General features: G+C 48.4%; 1 protein-coding gene across 1 annotated transcript in view; it reads left to right on the plus strand.

The window, feature by feature from the left end:
* The window catches only part of COL5A1 (collagen type V alpha 1 chain), a 130,971-nt gene that overhangs the window by 56,482 nt on the left and 52,695 nt on the right, over positions 1 to 21,794 (plus strand). The window contains 11 exon segments of the mRNA XM_009642264.2: positions 4,612 to 4,686; positions 6,249 to 6,341; positions 9,305 to 9,361; positions 9,521 to 9,574; positions 10,225 to 10,278; positions 11,128 to 11,181; positions 14,510 to 14,563; positions 15,428 to 15,481; positions 17,449 to 17,493; positions 20,339 to 20,392; positions 21,727 to 21,771. Of these exon segments, the coding sequence (XP_009640559.2) occupies positions 4,612 to 4,686; positions 6,249 to 6,341; positions 9,305 to 9,361; positions 9,521 to 9,574; positions 10,225 to 10,278; positions 11,128 to 11,181; positions 14,510 to 14,563; positions 15,428 to 15,481; positions 17,449 to 17,493; positions 20,339 to 20,392; positions 21,727 to 21,771 (639 nt within the window).

Here is a 21,794-nt window from a genome sequence, read left to right on the forward strand (position 1 = left end):
GGTCCCAACGGGGTGGATTTGGGGCTCCCCGGGTCCTGGCTGCCTTCCCCCCCGGGGCACGGGCAGGAGGGGTTGCGTTCCCAGCTTTCCTGCTGGAGGACAAAGCAACCAGCTGGCTCCAAACCTGCAGCGTTCACCTCCCAGCCTGATGACGGGCACATTGCAAAAATACAGCTGCTGAGAGGAATAAAATCATTGCTGGCCTCTGCTGGGAAGCGTCTGCTGTTGTTTTAAGGGGTACTTGAAGAGATTACTCACGTGTTGGGGCATTCTTGTGGCAACGACCCTAACCTGGGCCCTGCAGGGGTTTTGGGTTTTTGCTTTGGGGTTATTATTTTTTTTTTTTTTTTTAATTAAGGCCTTGTTGGTCCCTGGGGACTTGGCTGGAGTCCGCTGGCCGCCGCACTCCCCCATCTCCCCTGGAGCATTGCTGTAAAGACCCCCACCTCATTTTCCACTCCCGGTGTATTTATTGTTTTTTGATGGAACAGTAATAATGTTTCTTGTGGTTGTGACATGATTGAGAACGAGAGGCCCTGACTGTGCTCCATCGATCGGGCGCCTGCAAGCTCAGAAAGTCAATACGCAGCTGTGGGCTCAGCCCATGGCCCGGAGCCAGGACCACTGCTCGGAGAGGTTGGCTTAACCCTTGAGACACCATGGTCCTGGTTCCTCCTGCGCTACTCCGGCAGAAGGACCGAGGGAGGGCTCTGCATCCTTGGCTGTCGGGCTTACAGAGGATGGGCAAGCTGGGCGAGGTCCCAGCAGGGGTTTTGCATCTCGCAGCGGTCTAGGATTAGTCAAAAGAGCTGTGTGGCTTCATCGGGCTCGTGATGGGTTTTCACCCTGCACGCATCCTACGCCTTGCCCGGCTTTCTTTTCTCCCCTTGATTTCTGCTCCAAAGAATTCCGTTGCCTGACCGGATGGATGCTGACCCTGGGGACGAGGGGGTCAGGGTTTCTGCCTTTTGCCCAGGCAGATGGAGACGTTTCTGGCCAGGCTCCTCTTGAATAGCCGGGCAAAGCCAATCTGCAGCAGACGCAGGGTCCCTGGTGAGGTTGCTCCACACCCTGCAATGAAAGGCGGAATTTGCATTCTAGCACAGACGGCACATCCCGCTTTTCTGAGTGTCCAGAACAGAATGTAATACAACATACTGTGCATAGAGGAGTGACGAACTTGCAGAGCCAGGAGCTGCCACTGTATTAAAATACTCCTTTTCAATTAGAGCAGCTCCTCTTTTAATTTGTTTATTATTAACCCTGCGCATAGCTCATGAATTTACATGACGCTTATATGTGTACAGTGCGGAACGTTTCCTATGCCTGCATCTGACAGAAAGACTTTTTATTCGCAATCAGGCAGGTGCACTGAATTAATATACCAACACTATTCAGCTATGTTAATATTGGCCAACACTCATTTAGCTCTGTTTTATTCATCGTGTCAGTTTGTTCATTTATCCCAGTTATTTTACAATGCGAAGAAGGGCTTGCGTCACCGGCAAAGCTGCGGAGCAGCCTGTTTGTGGGAGGTTTCAGAGGATGCGTCGGGGGGGAGGGTGGCTTAGGATGACTTAGGCAGGCTTCTTTGAGCAGTGGGAAGAAGAAAATATGGCACTTGGAGAGCTATTTCATGGGTGCTCTGGGCTGGAATGAAGAAAGTGGGAAAATGTGCTCCTTTGAACGAGATGAGCTGCAGCATTAAAGCAAACGGCAGCTCCGTCACCGACCCCGCCGCGTGTTTGGAAATCTGGGGTGTTTGGGTGCTCCGGGCTTGATCAGCCTCTGGGGCAAGGCGGGTCCCAAAGCAACAGCTGGATCTTCCAAGAGCATACAGTCCTTGCGTCCCAAAGGATTTATTCCCCCCCGAGGACAGATTTGCATCTCAGAAGTGTAAGAGGTCCCTAAAATCCTCATTGGGGTTCTGAAAGGCTTGACATTTCCAGGGTGTTTTATCCATCTGGTGGCAAGCGCTGCTTTACCTAGAAGACCCCAAATCCTGCGAGAAAGATCATAGAATCATAGAACGTTTTGGGTTGGAAGGGACCCCTAGAGGTCATCTAGCCTAACCCCCCTGCAGGAGCAGGGACACCGCTAATTAGATCAGGTTGATCTTCTGTTGTATAATTTTCTGACCAAGGCTGAAAAATAATCTGAGAGAGACTTCAGGCAAATTTTGAGGGTGCATACTGTGGGCTGCTGGGCACCACTCCGTCTGCCACGCGAGGAGCCCGAGCACTGACACGCCGAGGTTTAAACGTTCCCTTGAAATATTGCATTAGCGTTTGCACTCAGCATGGCATTTTAGAGCACTGCACCAAAGGGAAGTTGAAGTCCCCATCCCTGGCTGCTATATATCAGCAAATCTCTATTTACATAATGAGAGCGACACAGATTTACACCACCTGAGAGTCTGGCATGCTGCATTTCTTGGAGGCATTTATGAGTTTAAATTCATAAAGTGTTTTATGGGTTTGATTTTTCCTCTATACCATTGCCCCACACTGTTCTACCCCACAAGGAAAAGACTTCACGCACCCAACCTGAAACAAAAAGAGGCGTTTATGTATAAAAACATTGCATCAACATTTGTCAGGCAGAGTGCACCCAGGGAGATAAACAAGCTCATTCCTGATCCATCATATGCAGGGCCGGCATTAAAGAAGAGAGCGAGGGAAGAAAGTTTATTATATAAAATGAGTCTGGTCTAAATTATTTATTGTGCTTCTGCTCCAACAGATGGGACTGCCCTCTGCACCTCATCAGCGGAGTCAGGGACTCCGGTGTCGGCCAGACTAAGTAAACAGCGTGAATGTAACATCATGAGCCTGTCGTGAAAAATGGATGGGCTGGTGTGTTATGCAGTCTCCCTTCAGCACTACGGGAGCTGCTGGTTTGGGTTTGGGTTTTTTCTTTTTTTTTTTTTTCTTTTTTGCTGATAAATCACTGGCTGCAGTGCTGTCTGCTGCAGCCCTGGAGGCAGCGTTGTTATTCCGGGCCGGTTGCGGTGCAGACATCGGGTCCTTGTCCGTAGCGCTGCTCTGCCCTGTAATTGTGGGGCAGGTCCAGCCCCAGCCTGGCCGGAGCGATGCGTGGGCTGGGGCAGGGTGGAGCAGCGGCAGCTCTGCACCCCCACCCTGGTGCTGGGCTCTAATTTAGTGCTTGAAACTTTGGCTTGAATGGTTTGGGTTCCTTTTTAAGAGGGAGTTGACGAGGGAGATGCGAAGTCGAACACGGCATAGAGGGAATGGAGGAGGAGGGAACAGAGAGATGTGAGAGATGCAAAGAGATGCACCAAGATCTTGCTGGAAGACAGTAGGGCAAGGATAACACATCAAATGGTTTGGTTTTTTTAAATGTTTTGATTTTTAGGGACTTTGTTACCTATATCTCTTTTCCTCCTCCCCCTCCCACCTTTATCCACCCCCCTTTGCCTGGCAGGGTGAGTGTGTGACTTTCTGGGGCAGGGCCTGGCTCTTCTGTGTCCCTGTAACATGTCCATATGCGTCTGTGATTTGTGGCAGGGTTTTATTTTCATTTTGTTTGGTGTCTGTACAGGCTGGAGGGCTTCAGGCAGGTTGAAGGGAATGGGAGCCAACCTAGGTGTTTGCTGCTTGCCCTTCCAAGAGCCTTGGTTCTCCACAGATGAATTTCTTACTGGTGTTTACTAAATAGGGGAGCACCCAAGTCCTCAAGCTTGAGCTGTTGGCCAGGCAGTCCTGTCTGTCTTGCCATGAAATGAGCACCAGGGCTCCTCTTGGCCTCACTGGGATGTGATCGAGTCACTCTTGCCTTGGGCTCCTTAAGCTGGTGTGAAAATTGCAATTAGGCATGCCCATTGAGTAGCTGGATGTCACCCTCATTTGCCTGTAACGTTGCTGGATGGATGTGCAAATTTGGGTTAACTTAAACTTTTTGCCAAGTATGGGGTTGGGAATACAAACAATCTATGGGCTGTCTTAGGAAAATTGGCCATATTTGATTATTTATAGGTTCATCAATAGATCTTTTACTGCATACTTGTTTCTTTAATACAAGTTAAAGATACTCAGCTGATGTTAATCAGCACAGCTCCATTGAGATCCTCAGGGGTTTGCTGATTTACAGCCACTGACAGGATCACTCCCTTGTAGACAGAAGTAGCCTCATAGGACTGGGGAAAAAAAGACAGAAGAGAGAAAAATTGAATGACCCAGATGACTGAACATGTACGGAAATGTATTTATCTTTCCACATTTCTATCTCACTGACCTGAGTTATGAAATTTCATATACTTTTTTAATAGGTTTTAACAGACCTAACTAAACATTGATTCCATTAACTTGGAACATTGCAGAGACTTTTATTGCTCGCTCGAAAATTGCATATGGCAGACCCTGGATATATGGGGGCCAGGATGTAAGGAGAGGGAATTACTAAGAAAAATTGTGCGTACTTGCAGACATGCTTCCACAAAATTCACCGTATCATTGAGATGCCTACATGCTCGATGCCTGTCTGTCGAGATAGGGAGTCTTTTGTATCATGACATATGTCCTTACAGCCACAACTACATATAGACATGTTTTAAATGACACTATAGAAGTTTATTTCTATTTGTTCTTGTAGGGACCACCAGGTCGCCCAGGTCTTCCAGGAGCAGATGGTTTACCAGGACCGCCAGGGACAATGCTTATGTTGCCTGTAAGTACAAGCATAACTAAAAAAGCATTGAAATGAGTCTGGCTTCTTGGCTTTGCTACTGCTTAGTGCCTGTTCTTGCAGAAGTCTCCCATCTCTTTTACACCAAGGACACGTTTTCCTTGGTATAAAAGATGGATCTGGATGGTTCCCCTTGTAAATTTACTTTCTGCAAAGCACTGTAACCTTCACTGGTCAAAAGCAAAGGGCAGGTAGGTTAAATTTTTCAGAAGCGATGAATAAGATTAAAGGTTTCTGGCTGAGCATGGTGCTGGAGAATGAAAGTCATGAAGAAGCAACTGAAGACACCTCCAAGGGACCAATTTCCAGGCAGAACTCTTTCTCCTACAGTGAGGAACCTCTAGCAGCTCTTCAAAGCAGGTGCTGAAGTTGTAAGCACCTGAATGAGCCGGTCTCTTTTGATGACCAGTGGTTAATTTGCATTGCTTTTTTTCTTGTGCATGAAGGTAGCAAGTACTGAGTCTGCCTTCTTGGTCCTGGGATGCTAAAGGAATGGTTATATTTTGTGTCTGCTTTGATGCGAGAAACCCCCAAAGAAACTTGCTGCTGAAAATAAGTGGTTAGGAACGAAAGGGAAAGAATCTTTAGTGCAAAACCACAGCACTCTTGTACGGGCTCCAAATGGTAGGGTGATGCTCGTGTAGGTTCCTGGCAGGGTGCCTAGGACAGCCTGGGCCAAGTGCTCAACATGGAGTTTAGCTGGCCATTACAATACGTTTGTTGGCCCCTACAGTACCCAACCATAGGCCTGTAAACTGCATCTCTTTGAATATCCTTGCCAAGTTCGTGTGGTTGTGTACCTAGCGCCAACCAAGTGAAACGCAGAGGTGAAATGGAGGTGAAAGAGCCGTCCAAGTAGGTTCTGCAGCCTGGAGAGCCCTTCATGCAAAACGCCAAATGCACATGCAATTAAGGCAGGAGAAGGGTGTGTGTCCTGGAAAGCAGGCTTGTAGCTGTTGGGGGTGGAAGAGGCAGAAGAAAACATGAAACTCCTTCCCTTTTCAAGTTTGGGAAAATAAAACATTAATGCTTGGGGTTTTTTTTTTAATCTTTTGTGTGCTGAAAGATCCTGGGTTGAACAATAGGCCAAACTGTTCTTTGAAGCATGCTGCCACGCTTGAGAAATACAGCCTTTGTCTGGGGGCAAACAGGCAGCTACGGCCAAATAACCTGATGCAACCCCATCTCCAGGGGTCTGCTGGCCAACAGCATCCGCACGGGGAATATCAGCCCTGTGAGAACTTTGCATTTAGTTTTGAACATTGGTGTGTGAGGTCCTTCCAGTTCAGAGCCTACAATCCCTCTCTTTGTGTGTTACTTTGAGCTGGCAGAATTTGCTGTATGGGTACGGGCATGGGAAAGGGTCGGTTTTGTGCCTGTGGGCTGGGTGACCTGAGAGTGCGATGGTTAATGGGATGGTCTGGAAGGACAGCCATGGGGTTGGGTCAGTCATGCTGAATAGAGTTGTTCAGGAGTTAGGCTGGTGTGAGGGTGGAGGGACAGCAACCCCGTGACCTGCTTTCTCTACATCTTGTTCCCATCAGTTCCGCTTTAGTGGAGGAGGAGATGCTGGATCTAAAGGACCTCTCGTTTCAGCCCAGGAGGCCCAAGCCCAAGCCATCTTGCAGCAGGCCAGGGTAAGTGAAGGGTGGTGGGCCATGTCTCTTGCCAGCAGGTGACCGAGGAAGCCAAGGAGGACCAGAATAAATGTGCCAGAGGAGGTATCTTCACACTTGCACCATCCATGGTGCTGGTGGTGGTAACAGCCTCTCATCTGAGGTGGGATTGGCTTGTGTGGCTTGAGGTGATGACATCTGGATGAACATGGCCTTCTACTAATGGCCAAAAATAGGCCAAGCCCTAGAAATGTGGGTTTATATTGCCAACAGACCTTGGACCAGGCCTTCTGCTGGTGCCAGCAAACATAGACCTGTTGGCTTCAGCAGTGTTTGCTGTTTACACTGACGGTTTTGAGAGGTGATATGTGGTTGTGGTACGTGCTCTGGGGGTTTTTCCTTCTTTCTTTCTTTCTTGCTTTTTTTTTCCCCCCTAGTAAATCATTATAATGAAGTGCATGTCACAGACGTAAGCTGTTCCCGGCTCCACGAATCTCAACAGGCAGACTGCAATTTTCTTCAATGTATTTATTTGGAAATACATGATGACTATCCATGCAAGTTTTTTTTCTCAGATGACCTTATTGATTGATGATCAAATAATCCCTGGCAGTATTTATTGCGTAGGCTCACTGGTGAAACAAGCTCGGCCATGCACGTTCCCAGTACAACTCCTGTTCCCCGCCTAGATGAGTACCGTAGGCTCATCATGTATAAGGCTTCATACTCATCTGTTCAAAATAAAACTTAATTTCTAGCCAGTACAGCTTTGACATTTTTCTTCCATGAGCGCTTGTGTGAAGTTACATTTGATCATGGACACGTTAAAAGCAGAGGTGCAAGAGGCACCACCACAGCAGAAGGGAACGCGTGGGGACCCCAGAAGTGCCTTCCTGCTGTGTTTGCCCTGATCTTGCCCTGGAGGGACCAAATTCTGGCTGTGAGCACACCCTTGCAGTAAAGGGGAAAATATAAGACAGTTTAGGGGGGCAGTGCATAGAGGGACACAGCTTTGGGCATTGCTCCTCTCCCTGCCAAATGCAGCCACCCAGGGACGGAGCCTAGGTGTGCTCCTCAGGTCTGAAGCCCACATCTGTCCGCAGCTGGGATGCGTGGCTCCGACGTAGCCAGTCTGTTATTCAGAGCTGTTGGTGGTCGCTTTAGTGCTGACTTTTTGGGCTGGGCTGCTGAAATAGGCTAAAACCCAATTTATTTCACCCTTGAATGAAATAAAGTCCATTGGGGTCTCCACCCAGCTGGGTGGCACATGCCCCTTTTAAGTTTATAATGAGGGTTTTGGCTTCGCTGAGGTTATTCTGGTTTCCATCCAACTCCCCTTTTACAAAGGAGTTTGATTTTCTACATATTCAGGTAGAATATAGGGCCCTGATGCCGCCAGCCGCTGCATTTTCCTGTCCATTAACCTTGCTCTGAGAATAATATTGCTGGATTATGTTTCTGGTGTTACCTTGTCAGCCTTCATTTCAAGGCTGCCTACAGTTTTTCCATCAGCATTTGATTTTGTTGGGAAACAGAGGTTTTGTCCAGATGAGCGTTTCATGAGAAGCATCTGCTTTGTCAGACTCTCTGGTTTTGCTCTTTTTTTTTCTGCCTGTTGAAAATTGTGACTGTTGTGAAAAAAACCAACGAACCTCCTTCCCCTCACTCAAAGTCCCCTTTCTCTGGTTTTTTTAATGTTTGGGTTTGGGGAAAAATTTAAAAAACAAACAAATCCTGGGTGACTTCTGCACTCTGGATGAAAAGTTGAATATTTCCATAAAGGAAAAAATCCATTTCTTGGTTAATGTCAACCTATTGTCAGACAACTTCATCTGAAAACCCTGACAGCAAAGCAGAAAGGGAAATAAATGACATTTTTTTTTGTGGGGAAGGGACAGGCAGGAATGGAACAGGGGTCCTGCGGGGCGGGGGGGGGAAGGCTATCTTCTTTCCTTTTTTAGGGTTTGTTTTTCTTGTTATCATTGTTAATTGCATTATTAGGTTGATTTATTCCCTTAAAATTTGGCTTTCATTAGACACCGAACATTGTCCCAGCCGGCAGTGTTTCAGAGCATCTCCCTTTTGATGGGATGTTGTAAAAAGATGCCACATAACCTAGCATTTGTGCAATATTTATGCCATTCCAAGTGCAATCACGGGTAGGTTTTAATTACAGGAGTACACAGATAATTACAACTCTTTTAAAGTGTTGAATTGTCACGAGGGAACAAATTGTCCGAGTGATGTTTTAAAGTGTGGACCAGCCCCATTACCCACCGTAGAAATTACTGACTTGATGCATGGGTACATGACTCCTTAATTATTGAGCTAAAAGCCCCCTGTTGCAAATAGAATCATCGTTCTGTTTGCAGGATATGAAGTAGTAACCAAAAAAAAAAAGGGGGGGGGGGGAAATTCCCCCAAAATTGAACTCCTAGGATCATAAATACATACATGAGCAAAGCCCTATAGCCTGTCCAGGCGAAGTTTTGACATTTACCTTCAATAATTTGTTGCCAAAAGCATCCATTTTCTTGTGTCTATACGTGATGGTGGAAAAGGGGATCTGACCTGCAGAGGCAGATTCTCATCTGGTTCAAGTGCAGGTAACTCCTCACCCCTCCATCTGCCCTGGGTCTGGGCCAGGGTCTGTACGCATCTACAGGGGGGTTGTGCTTCACATGCAGGATGGGTGTATGGGGGGAGGATGCCTACAGGCGGATGGGGTGTAGGTCTGTGTGTCCTCTCAGCCAAAACATGCACCCTCTGGGGGCTTGGCCCATTTGTGGATGCAGCAAGGAGTTGGTGGGGCAGCAGGTTGGACGTTCTTGGGTGAATTCGCTGAGGGTATGGACATTGCTCCAAGGATTCGTGGTTCTCAGGGCACGGAGAGAACGTGTGGCTGGTGGCACGATGGTGGCTCTGTCCTGTTGAAGCAATGAAGCAGAGACACCAACTGAGCAATGTTTTTCTTTCTGTTGCAGCTGGCACTGAGAGGACCAGCAGGTCCAATGGGTCTGACGGGACGGCCGGGCCCCATGGTAAGTGAATGGACAAGCATGGACAGAGCAGACCCAGCTGGCGCCAGCTCCATGGATAATCTGGGTTACCTGCATGAATGGCTCTTTCTTAACATGGTATGATTCTTGCCTCGGGCTCTGTTGTGGAAAAATGTAATAAATCATGTTCTCTGTCCAAAGGGACCCCCAGGCAGTGGAGGACTAAAGGGAGAAGCTGGAGAAATGGGACCTCAGGTGAGTATGGGCAGATGGGGTGACCCGGGGGGATCTGGGGGAAACACAGGCGTGGAGCAGCCAGTCCTGCTCTAGAGGCTGTTGTGAAGGGACAGTTCAATAACCCAATGCCAGCTGACAGTAGGAAGGTGTGGGAACATCTGTTTTGCATATAAATGTCCCTTTAAATACCCAAATGCAGACTTGAGACATAATTTTAAGCCAACAGTGTAAAATTCTGCAGGTGGTAGTCCTTGCCTGCAAAGACATCCATCCGCGGAGGAGTCCTGTAAAAACGAGATAGGTTGGAGCATGGGGAGTTCGCTTAATGCTCCGGAGATTGTTCTTCCAAGCCGTAAATCCTGCATTAAGGGAAAGTTCCCATTTTCTGATGGTGGGGGAAGTTTGTCTCCACCACATGGGGCTGCTTGCAGGGTAAAAGCTTCCCTGTAGATTAATGTGTGCAATTCTTGTCCGGAGATGCTCAGTCCTGAGCCTTTCCTATGTATTTGGAACCACGGGCTCTGCTTGAGGGGTTCACGTCCCATTTTGTAGCCCTGGTGACCCTGACAGCCTCAGCAGCGCCTGATCTGCGATGCCAGCAGGCACTGGGTCCGTCTGTCGTGCCTTCGGGTGATGGCATTTCTTCCTCTCTCCTTGCTGCCTTGCAGGGTCCACGAGGCATCCAGGGTCCTCCCGGTCCGGCAGGAAAACCAGGCCGCAGGGTGAGTGTCCTGGGAGCCGTGCTGACAACTGCATTAACTACAATTTCTGCTAAAAATGATTTCTGCTGCCAAACAATTTCTGAGCACCGAGAGCATTGCACAAGAGCAGGCGGGCGGCCAGCTGGTGGCTGGTCCAGGACCCCTCTGTCCATCTGGGCAGACACAAACCAGGATGAGAGTTAAAAGCCGGGCGGCATGGGGGAGAATTGCAAGTCCACGCTTCCTACTCTTCTGTCTTCATTTTTTTTTTTTTTGCTCTGCAGCGTTGAGGTTGTAGCTGCATAAACGTTCCGGGCTGGTCTGGACAGTCCCCAAGTCTTGGTAGTGTGTGAGGAGTCCCCGGAGGGTTTCTGGAGCTGGTATAAATCGTGCTCACTCGCTCTGTTGACATCCCCGATGCTGATTTTTATTTCACTCCATCCTCTGGCTCTTTGTGATTTGGCTTGCCAGAAGAAGAAACGACAAAGTCTTTTATGTGACCTACTTCGGGCTTTCTTAAAAAAAAAAAAAAAAAAAAAAAAAAAAAATCTCATTTCAATTTGTGGACATCATCATTAGCACATCTTAAAATGTGCTGGAAGATAATTATTTCAAATGAAAATCAGTGACCGGGTCCCAGCATCCCATGGCTTCACTGCCATTTGTCTCTCGCCCCTCATTAGTGCCAGGCTGGGCTCAGGATACTGCTTCAAAACCAGACCGGTGGTTTTTCCCTCACCAAGGGAAGCTGCTCCCCAGACAGGGAGCTCCAACTTCAGTAAAACTTCACTCGGCCGCAGACCAAAAAGCAGCTGTCCCTGCGGTCCTGCCTTACCCTTGGGGATTTGACTTTGCTTTTCTCTGTTGCAGGGACGAGCTGGCAGCGACGGTGCCCGGGGGATGCCAGGCCAGACAGGACCAAAGGTAGTGCCACCTATTTCTGTGCTTTTTGGAATCTCCATCTGCTTTTTAGCACGCGTGAACTGCGGGACCCTTGGCAGAAGGAGCCCACCTCGCTTGGAGGAGGTTGTCGAAATGGTCCAGTGACTCCTGCAAAATCACGGGCTCCACGTTTGAGAGAGGGGGGTGAAACACACACCTAGGAGGCAGAACAGCGAACTTTCTTTTCTTTTCTTTTCCTTCTTTTTTTTTTTTTTTTGGTTTTTTTTGATGCAACTTTTTAAAATTACTGGATCCTCTGAAGAATGAAATATGCTCCCTTGGCTGCAGTTGTAGAACAAATACTTTGGAATCCCAATTATGAAAAACAAACATGAATGAGTGGTTGGAAACATCCTAAAATATAACTACCAAAAAAAATTACCTATTAACTGGGTGAGGAAATGTAGAAGGCGTGGTGAGGAATTTTAATGCCCTCTATTTTTATTTGAGACAAAATCCCTTCATTCAGCTGTGATCTGCTGGTATTACCAAGCAAGCAAGAAGCTGTTCCACTGAAATTGAATGCAGAGAAAGTTTGCTCAGGGAATCGTGTATTAGAAGGTGTAAGTACTTTATTATGTAGATACTTAAAACTGGAATAGATGGGGGGGGTTGATACAGAGACAGGAGACTGCAAATCATTTATCCGGTAAAGTGCTTTAATGAGCGTCGACTGCCCTCAAAGGAGTGGATGCCAGGGAAGAAGGGAAAACAGAATAACGAGCAGGGCTGGGAAGGAGAAGGAAATTTGCTGTGAGCAGAGACAGAGCGATGCTCCAGGACCTGCCAAAAGGAAAGGTTGGTTACCCTGGGTGCCCCTCGGCCAGCCTTGGTCAGACAGAGCTGTCCTCCGAGCCGCTCAGGTGTAATCGACTTTCCTTGCTAATAGGTAAAGGATTTGTGGAAGGGAGGCGCTGGTGCTGTTTTCACGTACCATTACTATGTGAAAATACAAGTGGCTTCACCTCTTGACAGAGAAAAAGGAGTTTTCTGTCTACAGGGTGGTGCTCGCTGTCTTCTGCCCTGGGCATGAGGAGATGGTGTCACCCACAATTTGCAAAACCCCCTGCATCTTCTCTCTTTTCTCAAGAGTTGAGGCTTTTGGGAAAAGGCTGTCTCTGTGCATTAGAATCACAGAATCATAGAATCATTTGGTTGGAAAAGACCTTTAAGATCATAGAGTCCAACTGTACCTGTCCACTACTAAACCCTGTCCCTAAGCACCTTGTCCACCCGTCTTTTAAATCCCTCCAGGGATGGGGACTCCACCACTTCTCTGGGAAGCCCGTTCCAATGTCTGATAACCCTTTCAGTGAAGAAATTTTTCCTAATATCCAACCCAAACCTGCCCGGGCACAACTTGAGGCTGTTTCCCCTCATCCCATCGCCCGTTCCCTGGGAGCGGAGCCCGACCTCCCCCCCCCAGCTCCCCCCTCCTCTCAGGCAGTTGTAGGGAGCAATGAGGGCTCCCCTCAGCCTCCTCTGCCCCCGGCTGAACCCCCCCCCCTCCTGGTTGTCCTGGACATACTGTTCAATGGTACTCAAAATGATCTGTTCCATGACCTTCCCCAGCACTGAGGTCAGACTGACAGGGTTATAGTTCCCAGATTCTGCCTCTATTCCTTCTTGTAAATGGGCATCACATTTGCCAGCCTCCAGTCACATGGAACTCCCCCAGTCATCCAGGACTGCTGATAGACGATGGCAAGGGACTTGGTGAGCACCTCCCCCAGCTCCCTCAGTACCCTTGGGTGGACCCTTTCTGGCCCCATGGACTTGTGTATGTCTAATTGGCCAAGCAGGTCACTAACCATTTCCTCTTGGATCATGTGAGCTTTGTTCTGCTCCTGTCCCTGTCTCCTGGCTCAGGGGACTGGGTACCCAGAGAACAGCTGACCTTACTATTAAAGACTGAGGCAAAGGCAGCATTAAGCACCTCAGCCTTATCCTCGTCCTTTGCCACTATGGTTTCCCCTGCATCCAGTAAAAGATGGAGATTCCCATCCCCATTTTCCCCTCAGAACACAGGACACTGGAACAGGGCACAAGCCTGGAGAAACCCTGTTGCGGATTGCCATGGCTCACCGTGAGCTCGCCGCATACCGACCCGGAGGAGCTGTGTGGGCATGGGCGACAGCCCCGGGAAGGCAGGCTGCTGCCGCCCGCTGGCTCTAGGATTAACGGGGTTTTGCTTTTTCTTCCTCACACTTGAATTTCTCGACATTGCCTGTTTCTTTTGGGAGCATCCACGGGCCTGGGCAGGGGACGTGAGGAGCGCGCTTCGGGGACATTCGCACGGTCATTTGCAGGCGGATGCTGGCAAGCGCCGCCTGGGCTCTGCCAGCGTGAGGTTGCGTGACTTTCTCAACAGGGTGCCAAGCACAAATTAATGCACCCGGCCTTTTAGCAGAGCTCGTTATTTTGGGCTTGGCATCATGCTCCCCAGAAGGATGCCCAAAGCTCTGTTTGGCCCAGGGCTGCCTTTACAGCCATAGGCAGTGGCAGGAGCTACTGGAGATGTGTAAGAAAAGAGGTGTGCTGGGAGCCATCCTTGCCTTGGTTTGCCTTCCCGGTATCGGTAGTTTGGGGCTGTATATCCCCTATACGTCCCTGGCCTGGCAGGTGGCTCTGTGCTGCCCAGGCTGGGGTCAGGCAGAGCAGGCTGCTCGTTGCGGGGTGGCACGGAGATGCCCCTTTCACAATACCCTGTAGCATCCACGTGCGGTCACTAAATTTACCAACCGATGACATTCCTTTTTAGGTCAAACCAGATCCGTCTTCTGACCTTGACTTCGTTAAGACAGCTTCCAGAATTTATTTGTGTATATATTTGTTTCCTTGGAGTGTCCAGGAGGATTAAAAGGATGTAGGGGATGGATTGCGGTAAAGCTCAGGGTCGTGTGTTCGGACCTGTTGGCAGGCATGGAAACATTAGTGTCCAGTTTGCCTCCCAGTGGATTGTCAGCTGTAATTCTACGGAATTAAAAATAAATAAATAATTGGACTGGAAGAACCTGTCCAGAAGGGAGATGCTTTAGATCATGGAGAAGTCACCCAGAGAAGCTCTGAAAATCCACATGGAAAAACATTTAAAACTGTAGGTGCTGGGGGAAGAGGGAGGAGGTAAAATGACTTTGAGCTTTTTTCTTTTTTTTAAACTATTGCTTCAAAATCATCATCGGTCTGATGGGAGGTGAAGGCCGAATGTCTGAGGGAAGAAAATCGATCCCTCCTTGACACAGAAAGGAAACAAATTGGAAAGATATTCAGCAGCGGGTGGAAATTTGTACTAAACTGGTTTTTCTTTCAGGGTGACCGAGGGTTTGATGGCTTGGCTGGTCTGCCTGGTGAGAAGGGCAATAGAGTAAGTTATCTTCCCCTTGTCTTCTGGCCATGGTCTGCAATGAAACCTTGGCAGGAGGAGGTAGCTGGGAGGCGCTGGGAAGAGGGCAGCTATTGCTGGGGATGAGCCACAGTGGCGCGGTTGGGAGAGGGAAGTGTCCTGTAAGAGCAATGTGGGATGTCACAGCATCCCTCCCAGGCACGACATTCACATCCCGGGAAGCTGCAAGGACCTTCTGCGACTGCTTGACATTGGAAAGGGGGGGGAAAGTTGCCTTAATAAAATGCAGACTGAAAAATAAAGCATGAAGCAAAATCTGCTTTTAGACTGTGGATGGAAATTGCCAAAAATTATAACGGGGTTCTTCTCCTTGCTTTATAATTAAACAATGGGGAAAAAATGTAAGAAGCCGGTTATTTTGGCAGGCTGTTCATGCCTCCCCTCCCTAGAGAGCGCAACCATTGCTTTGTAAAGCAAGGGAGTGTTTGAACAGCGGAGATTGCATCGTGATTCCAAGCTACACAGGAAAGGGCAGACAGTGCCTGAGAGAGATGCTTAATCAGCCCGAAATGGAGTAGCATGCCTCGGGTAAAGCAAGGACTGCGCACAGAGCCCGAGTCCCTCTCCTGAAGGAGCTACAGCAAATGCCAGGAGCTCTAGCCCCTTGGGACACTGGGCTGTCAGTGCTGGAGCCCACGCGTGGCCCGGAGCAGGTAGAACTTCAGAGAGCCCAGGGAGATGGGAACCCTGAGGGTATGAGTGCCTTCAGCACACGGTGCAGACAGAAAAATCAAACCTGTTGCTTGGTTTCTCAACGTTACCCAATGTTTCCTATTGCCAGAGTGTCCCTGCCTTCTCTGAAGCTTTTCTGTTGTTTCTTTATAGGGTGAGCCAGGCCCCCACGGACCCCCAGGGGCACCCGGAGAGGATGGGGAGAGGGTAAGTCTATCTCTGGATTCGGCAGTCCTTTGAATTCATAACTAATTCCCGTAAACAAGAAGCAGATGCAATGTCAGCCAGAGACATGGCAAGAGCAGCCTGCAGCAGTGCTGCGGGTGGCCATGGCGAGAGGGAAGCAGAGCGAGGGGATGGCAATAAAAGTGAAAAGAAGAACTTGGTTTTAAAGGTCTGGTCAGAAAACTCAGGTTTTGTTAAAAGAAAAAATAACCCAAGGAAAACGTTCATCCTCTGGGTGTGCAGACTATCGCTTCTGATTTCCTAAGCTCCAGCAAACTGCAAGACTTGGGGATAGAAATTCCAGATAGATGTGGGAATCAAAGATTGAATTGGTCACTTCTCCGTCCACACTCTTTAGTCGATAAGAAAAGGCCTTTAGCCAAGCTCAGACTAAGCGATTACAGGTCTGGAAGGGCTGGTTTAAGAGGAGAGATTGAAAACACTGAATCTGTGGCTGTGAGGAGCGCATGGTTTAATCGGAGGAGCGCGTATGGATTTCCGAGGCTCTAAGCCTCTTCCACGATGTTTTCTTTCCACCTTTGGCTCTTTCTTTCCCCTGTAAAGCACAGGTAATAACACCTTCCTCGCCACGAGGTTGTGAGGATCAATTAGTTGTGGCTGTAAAGTGCTTTGAGGTTGAAAAGACCAAACCTGTGTCTTGGTGAGGGGAAGAACGAGCATCTGGAGAACTTTAATCTTAAAGAGAAAAAGAAACCGCTCGGGGTCTGCAGGGAGAGGAGCTCGGAGAGCATAACTGGGAAGAGGAGCACGAATTTCATCAGCAGAAGAGGAGGGGTTACAAGGGCTGGCTGCTGGGATAGACTGCCTGAGAGGGAGCCTCGGGTTCTGAGTGATTTAAAAGCAACTGAGGGGAAGCACCATGTAATGCTCCCAGGGGATCGTGGGGCATCAGCAGGAGATGGGAGTGGAGGGGGGAGCACCTCTGCTGCCTCTGGGTTATCTGTGGAGCCCGTGGGCTGATGTGGCAAAATCACGTTCCCAGGGCAGCACTCCCATGCCGGCTTCCCATTCGGTTTGGTACTAAATCTTGCAGCTATCGACTCGCATGCCCCGAGTTGTTACTACAATACCTTGTCCATTAGCAAAATCCGTCTTTATGAGCATGAATCATAGAATCGCTTTGGTTGGAAAAGACCTTTAAGATCAAGTCCAACCTTTAACCTAACCCTGCCATCCCACCACTAAACCATGTCCCTGTCCTTACAGCATTTCTAACTGTGCTGGTTTGGGCTGGGGTAGGGTTAATTTTCTTTATATAGTAGCTGGTATGGGGTTGTGTTTTGGATTTGTGATGAAAACACTGTTGATAATAGAGGGATGTTTTCATCACTGCTGAGCAGTGCTTACACAGAGAGCTGGGACCGCTGACCCCAGGGACATTCCATCCCACATGGTGTCATGCTCAGCAATAAAATTAGGGGGGAGGTTGGCTGGGGGCTGCTGCTCGGGGTCTGGCTGGGCATCGGTCGGTTGGTGGTGAGCAATTGGTTTCATTTGCATCGCTTCTTTCTTGGGCTTTATTTCTCTCTCTCTCTATTTTATTTTTTCCTTTTCCTTACGATTTTATTATGATGATGAAATTTCAATTATTAAGCTGTTCTTATCTCAACCCACAAGTTTTCTCACTTTTGTCTCACCCTCCAATTCTCTTCCCTCCATCCCGCTGGGGGGACAGGGAGCGAGTGCCTGCGTGGTGCTTAGTTGCCAACTGGGGTTAAAACTCAATAAATCCTGCACACACCGTATTCTGCGCGCTCCAGGCTTACGAGGCCTTCCTTATGCATGGCTTCCCTTTCATTACTCCAGGGAAGCTGTTTTTCCGTGTGATTATTATTTAACAGGAATGAAACACTTGTGATGTGACTGAAATATAACTGGTTTCTTCTGTCTCTTTTGCTGCCGCTCTCTATGCCTTTGCTGCCGAGCAGGGAGATGATGGAGAAGTTGGACCCAGAGGTCTACCTGGAGAACCTGTGAGTATCTGCTCCTCTGGCTTGACGTACAGCAGCACTGCTTTGGTCAAGGTCTTGATATGATAACGGTGTTTTCAGGGGTCCCGTGGGGCAGCTCTTCTGGTGCTAAGCAAGGCCCCTGAGGTCCTGCAGGGACTGAGCTTCTCTTGCTTGAAGGTCCATGTGAACGGAGTAGAGAGTTATCTGTGCTGTAACAACTCTTGTTTGCTTTTTTTTTTTGACTAAAATGGCTTCCAGGAAGAGAAGCTGCTTCCTGGGTCTTTTTGTTCGATTGGTTTTTTTGTGTTTAGGGTTTTGGGGTTTTTTTAAGTGAGCAAAATTCTCATTGATTTTGTTCGCTCACTGGCTAGCCTTTGAAAAAAATGTATCTGTACATGTAAAGCTTAGCTTAGATTGGTCTCATACCTTTCCCGCGTGTATCCTTCCTGATGTGTTATTTAAGATTCAGGTAGGTAGGCTGGGGTAGGAATTTTGCATGGTAAACCTATGTGAAATACAATTTTCCTGAGTGTCCATAGCTAACTCCAGCAGGGAATGGTTTTGTCTGCTATTGCGTGGGTAGCGGCAGCCACGCAGCTCCTTCGCCCGCACACGGTTTTGTGCAGCGTGAGTGATCCTTTTTAAATCTCAGGATTAAATCCTGGCAGGATTGAGCTCAAGGGGACTCTTAGCCCTGACTTCAGTGGTGTCAATATTCTGTCCACAGTGTACAAAGCTTCATAAATCCGCAGAGTTTGTCGGTGTTTGAGCCTCCACATGCTGCTGACACCGGAGCAGCTGAAGCAGGGCTAGCGGAGGAGGGAGCTCCTAGTGTCAATAAGGTTCAAAGGAGATGCTGGTGGTGGTGGACAAAAATCTCTTGACCAACCCAAAGAAATGCTTTCAGGGGGTATCCCACTGAAAAGAAACAGTTGGGTTGTCAATCTGAGACTCTGAAAGCACTTTTTTTCCCCCCAATACCGAGTATTTTTGAGTTTATTGGCAATGCTAAACCCTTTCTGGCTGGCTGTAGGTTTTTGTGTGTAGGACAGTTGTTGGCTTCTTATTTCACCCAAAATGCATTTCCTTTGTTACGAAAAGAACATTAACTGTCTATCATTTACCGTCAGCATGGCTTTCAAAATGTCTTATTTTGTTGTCGTAAAGCCCAGCGTGGTGGCCTGAGAGTAATTGATGAGAACTGCCGGACACGTTCGTGTGAGAAAGGGAAGGGCTGGCATTTACGGACTCACGGGAGCTAAATCACAGCCGAGATGTCTGATTAACTTCTGGGAAAGATTAATCAACTCAGCTATCTTCTTAGCACTTGTCTGAGCAATAACTTCCAGGTTATTAACTTCTTAAAAGCGTTGATGTGCTCAGGTAACGCAGTAACAAAAGAGGAACTTAAAGGATGCTAATGCATGCAGGGAGGTTTGTTTTTATTCAGCAACACGAGTGAAAATATCTGTGATGGCCAGAGGAAAGCTTAAAATTGCATTACAGGAAACTTTTTGTCATAAATACATACACCCTAAATCCGCGTGTTTGCCTTTCTCTGCTCTGAGCCAAAAGAGAGTCTTACCAAATTTAATGTAATTGAACCTCGTGCTGGGACTTAAAAATGTCTTTCTCTTCGTCCTCCTCCGTTTCCTTCCAGTTCCCATCGCCACCCGATACAAGCAGAGTTCCTGCTCTGCTGGGGCTCGGCGTGCGAAGCTTTAACACTGAAGGTCTCTGGTGGCTGGGACTGACCACCCGGTCGATGCACCCGGTTTGTGCTGCAAACTGTGCTTTTTGCAGCATCAGAATCCCTGCAGCCTCCAACATCAGACACTTTCTTGATGTCTCCTATTTTATCCTGTAATATTTCATTTTAATTCCTCTGTCCTCTCTGCATCATGAAAAGGGATGTATAATATTTGGGTAGGCAGATAAAACTGCCCACCAAGGGCAATTTTCCGCCATGACAGCGGATGAGAACCGTCCTTGTAAATACCCAGAGACCCCCTGTGGTCTCTAACCTAGGAAAGGGCCCACGTTTAAACGGTGAGCTCTCAGATCTGCAGCCGAGTGCACACAAAACCCCATCCTTCTCCTTTCGCTACAAGCCCACCTGAAGGCTGAAGGTGGAGGAGGTGCCAGGGTGCGATCGGCCAAGCTTCCTAGTGAAGGACAATTCTCCTGCCATGTCTCTGCTTATTCAGTACAATGCTCCAGTCCGACCAATTTCCCTGAAGATGATGCGAGGTTAAATCTGGTGAGAAAGCTAGAAATGGAAAGAAAACACCGTGATGCCAGGAGTCCTGACTGGTTAAGGTCTTGGAACGAAACGCCTTTGAAAATGTACATTTATGCTGCAGGCTGAAAACCTTTTCCAGCCTTGCTGAGTTGCATAGATTGTCAATGATAAACATTAGAACTGGAGGGATTTTGAAATGCTAACCCTAATGATCCGTTAGCGGTATCAGGTCATTCTTAATGCTCCCCAGCTAGAATGACTTGGCTGCAGAGTGATTTGCATCATTGTGTGCGTTACAGGGTAATCCAGGAATATGATTAAATTAATAAAAAGAAGTTGGTTTAAGTGGGCCTTCTTCCAAAGAAGAACCCAAAGTATGAATGTCTGTCCCTGTGTTATTTATCTTTGTAATTCAAGGGTGTGTGCGCACAGGATTTCTCTTACCGGTTTGTAAACCAAGAAAGCTGCTGTTATTGCAAAACCAGCAAGGTCATTGCCGCGCCAGCCCCGACGCTTCCCCGGGCTGAGCGATGCGCAGCCGTGCACAAGCTCGCCCCCATCCACGCTCACGGCAGCACAAGGAGGGGACTGCAAACACTTAACCCCATTTGTTTCCCTCAACAGGGACCTCGAGGACTGCTGGGACCGAAGGGGCCGCCAGGACCCCCGGGGCCACCGGTGAGTTCCCAGGGCTGCCGCCCTCCTCAGGCTGAGCTTTCCGGGCAAAACCCCATCCCCATTACTCATTCAAGCAGATAATACAGCTGCATAATTTTATACATCTGTGCAATGAAAAGAAGTGGTATTAAAAAAAAAAGTTACGGCTCAAAGTCTATATGTGCCCCCATTTTCAGTGGTGTCACGTCCATTTACAGCAGCTCAAGATTTGGCCCACCTGAGTAAATATTAATGCCTCTCTCAGGCTGAAAGGGAAGAATGAGAGTTATTAACACCGGCTTTGCTATTAACTTTTGCCTGAGGGCTGGTGAGACTTTAAAGCAGTTTGTTCATATTTCGGGCGAAAGCCAAGGAAAGAACGTGCCGTTTTTTATTCGGGAGACAGTCACCTTATCTGTCGTGCGCTACTGGAAGTGCTGACGCAGGGGCTCTCTCTGTAAATCACTGCGGCTCGCTGAAGTCCCAGGACTTAAAAGCTGAAACCCAGGCTGCTGCTAGAGCTGAAGGGGTCAGCATTTAATGGCGAGCGTTGTGAAACCCTTAGCCCCTCCTGGGACATGAAGACATCTTCCCTCTAAGCTCCTAGTCCTCCTGAAATTCAATGAGGGTTCAGGATCTGCTTCCAGAGCGCTCTCATATCGCACCAGCGTGCCGTTACACCCAGATGAGTTGCCCCACCAGAGCAAGGCGGTGGCAGGGGGAACCCCCACCAGGGCATCTCCAGTTGACCATGTACCATGTCACCCCCTTAGCGACGATGCTCAGGGAGTGTTTGATCCCCGTTGCCTTTTGTTTTGGCCCGAGGCAGCGCAGCCCCATCGCCTGCACCCCCCGCCTCGCTGGGCGATGCGTTCGCGTCCCGAGCGAGGTCTCTTGTCTCGTTGTTCCTTTGCCTTTGCTGCTCCACGCCTGCTCGCTGTCAGAGGCGATGGGCTGCGGTACTTAGCCAGGATTTGCTCGACCTGACGCTGATTCTGCCTCGCAGGCAGGTTAAAACCAGGGGGGAAAACACTGAAATGACTTTTTAAAGTGTAAACTGGATTCGTGGAGTTGGCTGCTTTACCAAACACCTTCAGAAAATCACTCCCTTTCCATGTGGTCCAAAGGGCCTCCTGACGTTTTCTTATTTTTATGGCAATTTCTCTGCTTTTGTGGTGAAAAATAACAGGATATTTTCTTAGTGCTGTTTTTTTGAATCCTTTCTCAGGGTGTGGCTGGGGGGGGTGGACAAACAGGTCCCAAGGGGAATGTGGTAAGTTTTTACTGCAAATTTCACAGACAGTTCAGATATTATAGAGAGAGAGAAACGTAAGTTTTTTTGAATCCTTTCTCAGGGTGTGGCTGGTATGGATGGACAAACAGGTCCCAAGGGGAATGTGGTAAGTTTTTACTGCAAATTTCA

The sequence above is a fragment of the Egretta garzetta genome, unplaced genomic scaffold, assembly GCF_000687185.1.
Source record: "Egretta garzetta isolate BGI_Z169 unplaced genomic scaffold, ASM68718v1 scaffold417, whole genome shotgun sequence".
Lineage (NCBI taxonomy): Eukaryota > Metazoa > Chordata > Aves > Pelecaniformes > Ardeidae > Egretta > Egretta garzetta.